Genomic DNA, 11,748 nt, shown 5'->3' with positions numbered 1-11,748 from the left:
ACGCTTGGTATTGTATGCACTGGATAAGGCAGTATTTAGGCGTTGACGCTGTATGAGCTGGATGAATAGTAACTTCATTTCATGAAATTGATGCATTAGCACTGCTTGCTGGGGGCCGGCAGTTTCGCAACACCCGCCGCGGTGGCTCAGTGGCTAAGGCGTTGCGCTGCTGAGCACGAGGTCGCGGGTTCGATTGCCGGCCGCGGCGACCGCTTTTCTGATGGAGGCGAAAAGCAAAAACGCCCGTGTGTACGAGATTTCGGCGCACGTTAAAGATCCCCAGGTGGTCAAAATTAATCCGGAGCACTCCACTACGGCGCGCCTCATCGCCTGCGTTGCGTCGGCGCGTTAAAACCCTACAATCAATCAATCAATCAATCAATCAGTTTCGCAACTGAACTGTGCCAATTATAACCCGGGTCGCTTCGCTCAATTTTGGAATAAAATCAGATGCGGAGCCTTACTTGTAAGAAAACTGATACGCTATTGTAAAAATTTTCTAGTCAGAAAAGACTATCAATTAGGGGGCGACCAATAAGTTGAGAAAGCTTCTGTATTGTTGCCCGCAGTCTGATTCAATAAAAGATCAAAAATTCATATTGTTTGCACTGGAGTTATGTTTGAACGTAAAAAATCTCAAGTTTTCACATATTTCACAGCCAAGCTTGCAGTTTTTGTCGATGCTTTATTAGCGAAAGCCAATAAATATATAACACATGAATGAATAACACGCGATGTCTTCTTACCTCAACTAGTCTCTTCTTGATGTGAACAATTTTATTCATGCTGAAAATATCTTCTTTCCGTGCCAGAGTCGGCTTGCTCGCGCTTTTAACACATCGTATTCTTTCGAGTCCTGTGTTGCAAGTTAAAGTACATCCAAACGCCCACTGAATGGTCGATGACTTCTGGTTTGAGAAAAAGTGTCACCTTTTCGATCCATTTCTTGCTTTTTGTTCGACAATACGCAACATTATGCTTGTTTCAAAGTAAATGAAGCTTCATTTCATCTGCTGTTATTCTTCACTTTTTCCCTGACACAATACGGTACGTGTGAATCTTTGCAGGGGGACGGCAAACAAGGTTTGAAAAGCAGTTGTGGGCCTGAAAACTATGAAATCGTGTACTATATACGACTTCAGTTTCTCACAATGGCAACACGGAGAGTCAAAGCGATCAAGCAACTGATTGCGCCAGTAGTGTCAAAATATTGCCCCTGGTTACTCGTATACACAAACGCCGACATCATAAAGAAGGGAAAGCTCTCGTGTTCGCCGGAGTGAAAATTCCGATTAACTTGCACAAGTCAAACATTTTATGGAAATCCAGGAAAACACATCTTACCACACGTTTTAGTACCAGAATCTCTTTAAAAGTTTAAAAAGTTTAAAAAAACTTTAAAAGTCAAAGTCTGTGTTTTTTAAAAGACGCTGCGCAGAATTCCTTAAATATATTGGCAAATACGCTGACTTTCTTACATACAAGTCGCCCTTTTACTGTCTTTTTATTCAATAAGTGCTTCCTTTTATTTAATACGTGCTTAGACAAGCTCTGGAAATCTCGTTTTACCTTTCGTTTTAACTTAATTTCTAAGGTACCGCTAGGAGTTCATCAGGTACGTGAACTGTGGTTAATTCAGTCCTGGCGGGACGTTGAATTATCCCTAGTCGGCTGTAGTTGCTGAGTATTATGCTGAGCCCACGCCATCGCAGCTGTACGACTAAGTCTGCTCGCTGTAATCAGAGCTGATGTATCATTTTTGAGCAGGCGTCGAAATAAAAGAGGGGGTCCTTACGTAAGGAGTACAAATATGACTTGACTTAAATAAGGTAACGTAGATGCTGCGGAGACCTCATAAGCTAGAAAGAAAAGAACAATGCTTAAATGAAAGGTTAGTTTTGATGCTTTGAAAAAAAATCTGAAGGACTTGTACTTTACCTAAATACCATGAGGTTATGGTCAAGATTTGTTTCACCCATAGATCTCTCGGCATCTAGCATTATGCCTTCGCCGCTTGGATCTTATCATTGCTAGTTAAGTTGCCACAACAGCCTTTTAGTGGCATGTATCCCACTGCTCCAATAGTAATATCAAGCTCTGCGTACGTAAACACTGTTTAACAAGACATAACATCTTCCTTGCAGAAGCGTCTGTGATATGCGAAAGTTGATCTGTTTTATATACAGCAGTTATGAAGGATGTCAACTACATTCACAACATTCTTTAACCCCCATATTCTTTCCTGGTCATTCGAGAAAACCTTATATGAAAGCTTGTGTACTTTGGCCACTAGTGAACACACCACAGTCATGGTTGGCAGCTAATATACAGTGCAGCCACAATATAAGCCCGGGTTGAGAAATGCGTCTAGATCTGTCATGTTCGCGCTGTCTCCTGTGATGAGTGGCAGTGGCGCGCAGTTCGTTTGATCCTGGGTGCACCATCAGAATGGAGTCTTGCACGCACAGAACAAGGGGAAGGGCAGGACACACATTGGTTCACTCAGCAGACAGGCCGTGGCAGTCCATTGGTCGATGGTGGATCCCTCTTGTCCGCTGAAGCCTAGTTCACGTCGAGTCAGAACTTGGTGCACCAGTACATTGGATCGCGGCCGGCCATCATGGCTTGCTGTTGCAGTTGCTGCTGCTGCTGCTGCTGCTGCTGTTGCAGCCGGGGCAGCTGCTGGAATCTCTGCTGCGGCGGGCGCGACTGGGAGATGCGTAGTGTGCCGAACCCCTGAGGCTGGGGGCAGCTGCGAGCAGAACAGAAAAAAGGCGAAAAGTTTGCAGGCCTTTTCTTGATGTTGGTAACAACATAACCTCAAAGGAATGGTGATGGTGCAGTCATGTGCACACATAACTGCATACTACTGCCGGATAGAGACCAGTGCCTGTCATTGTGCTCTTTAGCTCACTCACAGACCACTATCCCTTGTGGAGACTATTCTGCTTTTCACAGGATCATGATGCCCGTCACTGTTTCTAATGAGAAACTGCAGCGGGATGCCACAAACCATCGCACTTAGTAACCACACCCCAGTTAACAGGCTGTGGGTCATAATCCTGCTAAAATAACGTGCCACGTATGCACGGAGAAACATTCTTTGGCAGCAGAGTGCCGTCTTATCTAATGGGTTAAGTGCCGTGGGCTAAAAGCCTACTCCTGGAACTTTTGAGGAGCAGAATTCATCCCTTTTTTGTTAAACCTCAGTTGTGCCTTATAGTTGGAAGCTTCAAAGCTACGTGCAGCTTCCTGTGCTCTACAGATGAGGACGTGTACTCAGAAGTACAGTCCAAACGATGTGTCAGGTGAGAAGGAGGGCACGGAGGTCAGCAGAATGGTTGCGCTCTGTGGTGGAAAGTGTGGAAAGCTTTTACTAAGGTCCGCAGTCTCCATTATTTCTCGTTATATGTGTTCATCAAGAAAGCGCGAATACACATTTTATTGCGCAAATCAACCCGAACGTTGTCAGAAGCAAACATGTTAATTTTATCTGTTTGGAGTTTTGAAACCTACCAGTGTACTAAGAGGAACTATAATATTGGGTTAGGAGATGATAGACTTGCGTATTGGTATACCGGAGCTCCACAAGGAAAACTCATCGTGGCAAAGAAATGGGACAGAAACTTTGGCGCACCAAATACTGAAGAATGCGAACTCTCCTTTATTTTATAATAAAGGCGCTTTAAGCAGTTGAGATCCCTGCAGACTGTAAAATGAGGCGCTTTTTAGATGAAACTGCCAGCGCAGCCAACAGGCAGCAAATATTGGTTCCTCACTCATGCCGCTATTCAAGCGAGACTTTTAGAGAGAAAGCTCTACTACACTACATCTTTCCATATCATTCATCACGTTGCAAGGACCTTTAATCGCCGGCACGGGAGCAGCGCCTTTCTTATCGCTTCGCTTGCTCGGAGCTTCACCACTGCGGTACCACGTGATCAGGTGAGGGGGAAACGGCTGCTTCGCCTTCATAATATTGTGCAGCAAAGCAGAGATGGCCGTGCTATTCAACGACGTTCCACAACGTTTTTCGGTATGCTCCGAACATCGCAGAGAGTGTTCTCCGCAATGTTGGAAGCATTGACAAAGTCTTCACAGGACAGTCTTCACTGGGTCCGTACCCCATAAAGCCGAGCTGCAGTGCTGAATTAGAAAATTTTAATAACAAGCGAAAAAGGACCATGAGATCATGGATGTCTCCCTTTCATCTGTAATACTGCTGAAAAGAGCCAATTTTTACGCCACCTTTTTTAAGGTCGTTATAATTACCAATAAGTTCCGTTGAGGCATTGGTTTGTGTTATACTTTTATTCATACCTAGCAAATTCGGCTCAAGTACCTCTAAGAGATTACTGAAACATCCGCGCTTAATGGTTTTCGGTGTTACGCACGCTATAATTGCACCAGCAGTATATTCACATGAAGCTTGAATAGTGTGTATGCCGAGGTGCACCCTGGTCTACTTTATTCGGCTCTCTTGCTTCCTTCAAATTTAAGATTTCCTCCAGTGATGATAATATCAACGCCAAACACCGTGTACGCAGACGCATTTCCGCATGTGTTGTCTTTTGCCTGAGTTGAGTTTTGTTCTTTTTCATTAGCGCTATTTGCACAATCCAGCTAGGCCTGTGAAAGATGGCGTACAGGAAGGAGTAAGACAACTTTTGATAGAGACCCAAAGATGCAGTAAGTTTTACACAGGAAAAATTTAACATCCAGCCGAGCTGCAGCCATGCCGCTCTAAAGGAAAGCTATATACAGATTTTTGAAAACCTTAGCAGTTGAAGTAAAACTTGTAATGTAAACAAAATGATATACAGTCGGCTTTCGATAATTCGTAGTGGCTTAATTCGAATTTTTGGTTAACTGGAAGGGATGTGCTCGTCCCGGAAATATTTCATGCCATTTAATGGACGAAATCGCTCGGTGGTTGCAAGATAAAACTCCTTACATCGGTAATTCAAAGTTATTTCGATTAAGAAGTATCGAGGTAACCGTCCATTCTCGATAGAATTCCAAATTTTCAACTGCAAAAATACCGCCGTGTTCTGTGATGACATCGGCGCCATCGCAATTGAGGCATTGATTGATTGAAAATATCTTTATGCTAAATTAAAGAAAAACAATAGGTAGGAAAGATGGTGGCTATCCCAATTCGATGATTCCACTGGCCTTCAACACCGCTATGGATCTCTCTACCAACCATAGCTGGCAGGCAGGGTCATCGCTGCGCAGGGTGGCCTTCCACTGCTGCCTTGACGTGTTTGTGATTGGGTGTACTGTTGGTGTGTACTGGCTTGACAAATCTGCAGCCCAGTTGCGCCTCGTGCCGCAGTATGCGCCTGTCTCTTTCGAAGTTCTCAACCATTTTCTTTCTTGTTGCGGACAGCTACGTGTAAGCAGTCTGTGGAGTAGACTCTTCGGGCTTCAAATTTAGGGATAAGTCTCAACTATCACGGCGACCCGTGTCGTACGCTTGACTTGGGGACGAAAGTTGGTGATATGGACGGAATCGAGAAGGGAGACGCGTTGCGAACTAATTAAAATGCTGTTTTAGTATTCTTTGTTTCATTGGAAGGTCGGTAAGTTCGAAGGTTTTTGCGGTCCCCGTGGAGTTGGTATTAACAGGAGTCAACTGTATAGCTTTCGTTCGTAGCCGTGGGGCTACAAGAGCTCCTACTGCAGACAAGGGTAGTGGTTAGTGTGCCTTCATTCACCCGTAACTCTGGAAAAAATTAGGTTCTTCGCGAAAGTTGATGTTTTGGTGATGTGCAGTGGGCTTCCTTGCCCGAAAACAAAAATCCACTCACTTTGATGCGTCAACTGGCATGGTCCCAACAAGTAGAGTTGAATGAGGACTTTCCACCTGGTAAGGCGGTGGTGGCTCCATGTGCGGCATTGGGCCGTTGTAATGCAGTCCGCCTGCTGCGAGAATGAGATGCAGAATTTGCGTTAGTGTACATCCCGTCGAGCAACTTCACTGCCAGGAGGCTCAAACGCAGCATGCATTGCCGTTAACTTTGGATTACTTCACATTTGTGAGACTTAAATTTATGGTACAAGTGACAACGTAATTTGTAGATCATATCCCGAGTAGAGGAACGGTTTCCGTATACCCTATTAGCAGGTACTCCTCTTTGAATTTGGGGAAGTTAAGAGAAGTGAATACTGGTGCTAAAAGTGAAGATTAAGTGCCCTTTAATTTGTTTTCAGTTCCGTTCTCGGGAAGGGAGAAAATCCAGCAACAATGAATTAATATGGGGCATCACTCTTGTATAAATGGACAGGAAAAAAAACAGAACATCCAGCTATCACCCAATATTTCTTGTTCCTATTTGTTTCGAAAGGCTTAGATAAACTGTTTTCTCTGGAGTGAACACCGGAGTTAAACTGATTACAATATTTGTTTCAGGAAACGCAAAACTTTTAAGAGGAGCCTACTCAGTGGCCTTTAATGCGTATACAGCACATTCAACGGTGAAAGCTGCACGCGCAAGTGCACTTCGGGCTACAAAGAAATGGCAACGATCTCCCCTCTTGAGTGGTACGGAACATTCAGCACAGCCCCTGTCCGCCCTCAAAAGCTTCGGACATGAACACCCCCCCCCCCCCCAAAAAAAAAAAAGACTATGGCCCACTCTATCTCGCAAGAACATCCAATTTTTACTACAAGGAGCGACTTCGACGCGTCCCTCCGCTTAAATCAATACAAGCTCACGTGCTATTTTTAACACCTCAGATTTCTTGGCACTTAATTGAGGGAAATCAACATGCCCCACCAGTGGAAGAAATTACGGGCACGTTAGCGCGCAAGCCGGGAGCGAACCGATAACTATATCTGAACAAATGTGTGCTCCACATGAAGGCAAGGACGAAGTTTCTTTCAGTAATCATCATAACGCAAACCACTGCCTACTAGAATATTGTCGACAGACCAAGCGAAATGTTTGAAGCAAACTACCGTGCTTGTCACCTTTTATTTCCAGTGCTTAGGTTCCCCCTTCATTAAGCTCTCGGTCATTCGCCGTCCGCTACTCACGAGTCCTGTTGGGAACTCATACTCGCACTTCTGTATTTTCACATAGAGCGACACGCAAGACAGGTACGCGGCAAGACGCCATATAGTGCGTGTAAATGTTGTTACGAGCCACAAGCACGAAAATAGTGTTCCGCGGTTGACTGTTCCGTGGCAATATTTTGGTTCCCTTTCCCTGGAGTGGGGGCATTGATACGTTGTAGTTTGAAGGTGCAATGAAGACAAAAAAAAATTCCCCCCACCTCCCCGAAGGGGATCGTGCGGAAATGCGAATGCATTGGGTGCACCGATCAGTGCGCTGCGGCAAGCAGTCACGGAGAGAGGCGCGCGCTCCACTGCATTTATATATATATTTTTCCGAGCGCAGCGAGCGGAGAGAGGGTACGCGGAGAGGAGAGAGAGACCCGCGCAACACGCCCGCCCCACGCGCGAGCTCTCTCCGCCGAGCTCCGCGATGCGAGCGCCCTCACACGCCCGAGCGCGCTCCTCCTCTCCACTCACTCTCCGCTACTCCGCCCGAGCTCCGCGATGCGAGCGCCCTCACACGCCGAGCGCGCTCCTCCTCTCCCCTTGCCCTCCGCTACTCCTGCCCGAGCTACTACGTGCTCCGGTTGCTAGGCGCGCCACAGCTGTTGCTAGGCGCACGCCGGCCAAGGCACGACAACCCCCGACTAAGAAATGCATTCGCATCTAAAGAAGAGCTTGTCCATAAAAAAGATGCCCTTGTCGGGATAATTATGATACCAAGTTTAAGGCAATCTTCAAACAAATAATGGAGATATTAAGGAGAACACATAACAGCAACCGCGGCTCTACAGCCATTTTATGGCGACGCCTCTATGACGTCACACATCTTGTTTGTGTGATTGTCGGCCACCAATCAAAGCTGCCGCAAAGAAGCATGAGTGGGCGATTGTAGTGGCGGCTCTACTGCCGTTTGATCATACAATTTCAATAAAAACGTGAAGCCAGCGCGCTGAGAATGCTTAGTGCTGGCCTCTATATTTCGTCACTCCTGTCCATATTGCGTAACTGTAGCTCAAGATTGGAAAGTCGTCATTTCTCGCGTTTTGTTTTCGTGTAAAAAAAGGTCTTTCTCGGCCAAAATAAGTTGAGTGAATTACCAAGGGCCAGTTTTAGGTGCGGAGTACCTTAGGACCGCACAATGTCCGTCCGCGTCCGTGCGCATAGCATTTACAATCGCAAAGAATCACACAGGCACCGGCAGGATTCGAGCCTGCGTCTGGTATGCCAGACAGAGTTAGTGTCAGTCGACTTACCCATTGGGCTACCACAATGAGTCAGCTCCCGAGAGTCAAACGGCTTACTCCCTCGCCGGTAACGGTGCGGAGTACCCTAGGACCTCGCAATGTCCTTCCGCGTCCATCCGTACGCACACCACCATCAAGCGATTTAGGTTATAATTAAGGTGCAACTGACGGCTCAAATCGAATGACGGTCGGGGCGCAACATGGATGTCATTTCGACTCCCCGTACTCCACGTCCTCGCCATCATCCACGAAGTAGAGATGCTGCCATTTTTTTTTAAACTGTACAAGGTCGTATTTAGTCTTCATTGCCCCTTTTGAGGGTTGAGAATTCAAACAAGTGTCGCAAGCGCTGTGCAACCTTCGCAACACGGAGCAAAAAAGCAACCCGACCTGAATATGGCCACCCGAGCTCAGTTTCTTTTACTCGCCGCCAGACGGCAAGACCGGTCTTTGAATAGCAAGTAATGTTGACTACCGTCCGGCCCCAGAGGCGTTGCCAATTTCTGTGATAGTCTCTCACTTGAGTTTCGTCTCCGCGTGTTTGGTGTACTGTGGACTCCCGTTAAGACGAACTCGAAGGTACCATTAAAATGTGTTTATATTATCACAAATTCGCCTTAAGCAAAGGTTTTTTCATCGTGTACGTTACAAGAGGGCAAAAGTGTTCTTCGTCTTAAGCATGGGGTTCGTCTTAACCGAGTTCATCTTAACGGTTGGGGTTCGTCTTAACCGAGTTCATCTTAACGGTAGTCTACAGTATATGTACGCTAGTGTTGAGTACGTGTGATAGAGTCCTGCATTCATCCACATGCATCTTTTGACTGCGATTGTCAAAACGGAAACCAAGCCTGTAGTTTTGAGTAAGCCTCCTATTTTATGTTTACAATCTAAGGTTTGCATCTTCTTAAACGCGCGTGATCATCAAAAGTGCGCGCCCCATTTTATGCCGACATCCCCATTTTATCCCGACATGACCCTGCCTCAGTGTTAGTGTCAGAATAACGCTTATGAAAGCACTGCCAATCAGTCTTCATCGTTTAGGATATGTCATATCACAAACCGCGTAGTAGATGGTCATACCTGGTCTCGCACTTTTGGAATTTTCTGCGTTAGTAAGCAGCTGCTTTCGCTGCTGTTGATATATTCGGATTCACGACACATCAGTCTACCGATATACGTCAACTTGGTTTTACATTTCAGTTTCCGTTAAAGGCTGCGCGCACAAAAACAATGTCAGTTAGAATGGTGTTCGCTTCCTCCGGCCAGTGCAGAGATCCATCCATCTATCCATCCATCCATCCATCCATCCATCCATCCATCCATCCATCCATCCATCCATCCATCCATCCATCCATCCATCAGTCAATCAATCAATCAATCAATCAATCAATCAATCAATCAATCAATCAATCAATCAATCAATTGTGAATTTGTGTGGTAAAACTCGAATAACACCTTCGTGTATATGGAATTCTATTTTTCATTTGTATTATGCGCAGAAACGTTCGCTAGTAGAGCGGTGGTGTCACCTGGACAGGGCGTCAAAAGGCCGCTGAAACTTGAAATGTCCCGCGGTGGAGGCGGCGGCGGGTCCAGTTCGCTGAAAGGTTCCGGGAGGGAGCCACGGTCGGAGGCAGGATGCTGGTTGCAGGTGCCCGGGGCAACCACGGCGCCAACGCTTCCGACTGGCGGGGGCATCACGCCCGGTGTAGTCGCGCCACTGTCGTGCCCGGAGAACGAGTACGTGTTCGCGCTCGAACTGCCGCAGTGCATCCTGTAAATGGGCCCTGAAACCGATGAAAGAAGAAAAACTATTGACTTTCAGCGAAACAAGATCCCCCTTTCTTTATTTCTAACAGCTAGAACAATGCAATGAGAACTCGTCATATACGAAACAAGTGCAAAAAAACTAGATGATAGAAAGCAGTGCTTCGTCCAAACATCTATCAAACAGTCTTTCTCCAGTGCGATCAATACACCTTCGAGTTTGCTATCTAGGTACACAACTCAAATCAAGGATACAAAAAGCGCTGGTCTCCCGAAAAACTGTTCTTTTTTAAAATCAATGGCGTGTGGCCTTATAAAGCCAGCGCTGGTCAAGTCTGGAAGCGCAAAGGTTAGGCAAACTCCTCGACTATGCCGCTCTTTAAATGCAATCGCACGTGTTCTGATTGGCCCAGTCGGACCATTTTTATTCCATGTGAATGCTTACGGACGTGCATAAGATGCACTCATTACCTCCAACACAGCATGAGCGGATAAATTGGACACGTGATCCTTTCGAATATGTTGCTTTATCGAAACAAGGAGGCGAAAATGAACCAGCCGATAACTGCCCTTCGGATTGAGGGCACTCAATCAAGACGAAGTCTAGGGGCCATATTTTGAGTGCCTCATCCACTCCATTTTCTCCCTCCACACTGCACAGGAGAGGATTCAACAATGCTTATGCATGGCGAAATGGATTTCAAGGATCTCCTCCACTGGAGGCTTGAGTGGAGGAGGGATTCCACTGGAGGCTTGAGTGGAGGAGGGATTCAGAATACCAGGATAGGAAGAGGATAGTAGACAGCAAACAGGACGGGAAGGGAGAAGGATAAGGATGAATCCTTTATGGTCCTCATTACCTAGTAACACTGGGTTAAAGTTGTCAGAGAACGTTTTACAGCGAAGCTGTTAGCTTCTGGTTCGTCTGGATTTGTACTGACGTCCGTGTGTAGAAAGGTGGGAGTTAGCCACAGCCGGGCGAAGAAGAAAAAAGACAAGCCAACAAGAGTATGAACACGGCACGGCCGCCCACGTGCCACTTAAGGTCAAAGAAGACATTACTGATTCGCTTGCCCGGGGGAGATCACTTGATCACTTGTTCCTGCTCCGGAAACTTTGTGATGGATGTACTTAACCAAGAGTGATTTTGTCGGCTATACCCGCCGCGGTGGCTCAGCGGCTAAGGCGTTGCGCTGCTGAGCACGAGGTCGCGGGTTCGATTCCCGGCCGCGGCGGCCGCTTTTCTGATGGAGGCGAAAAGCAAAAACGCCCGTGTGTACGAGATTTCGGCGCACGTTAAAGATCCCCAGGTGGTCAAAATTAATCCGGAGCCCTCCACTACGGCGCGCCTCATCGCCTGCGTTGCGTCGGCGCGTTGAACCGTACAATCAATCAAATCAATTTTGTCGGCTATGTTACGCGCTAATTTTTTTTCGGATTGTTGGTGTCTACTCAAAAACCTTTGTCTCCCTTGTTCGGTTACGTGTTTCGCTGTACCACGCGAGTTCTCCGCTGCACCACAGTGCTGACTGTATCAATATGTAACCACTCCTGCCTTGGCTGCCAACAGGTGGCTGGCAGTATATTACAAATAAATAAAAATATGGAACTCGAAAGCGACACCACGCCCCGACCCCGTGCACATCCAGATGCTAATCAGGTGGGCGCCGT

At 46.6% G+C, this 11,748-nt stretch overlaps 1 protein-coding gene across 2 annotated transcripts in view; it reads right to left on the bottom strand.

Annotated features, from left to right (window-relative positions):
• Positions 1-673: 673 nt before the first annotated feature.
• LOC144151481 (uncharacterized) overlaps positions 674-11,748 on the bottom strand; it is a 71,436-nt gene continuing 60,361 nt past the window's right edge. The window contains exons 5-7 of one of the 2 annotated variants that reach the window (XM_077682539.1): positions 9,840-10,097; positions 5,814-5,928; positions 674-2,752 (exon numbers count right to left, since the gene is read on the bottom strand). In XM_077682539.1, coding sequence (XP_077538665.1) covers positions 2,578-2,752; positions 5,814-5,928; positions 9,840-10,097 — 548 coding nt within the window. In that variant the 3' untranslated portion in view covers positions 674-2,577. The remainder of the gene's footprint in view (positions 2,753-5,813; positions 5,929-9,839; positions 10,098-11,748) is intronic. The other variant, XM_077682540.1, reaches the window with a different exon arrangement.

Source organism: Haemaphysalis longicornis, unplaced genomic scaffold (assembly GCF_048455015.1).
Source record: "Haemaphysalis longicornis isolate Haplotype H1 unplaced genomic scaffold, Haemaphysalis longicornis Haplotype H1 scaffold_9, whole genome shotgun sequence".
Lineage (NCBI taxonomy): Eukaryota > Metazoa > Arthropoda > Arachnida > Ixodida > Ixodidae > Haemaphysalis > Haemaphysalis longicornis.
The sequence above is the reverse complement of the archived record's forward strand: the minus strand, read 5'-3'. Positions and strand labels throughout refer to the sequence as shown.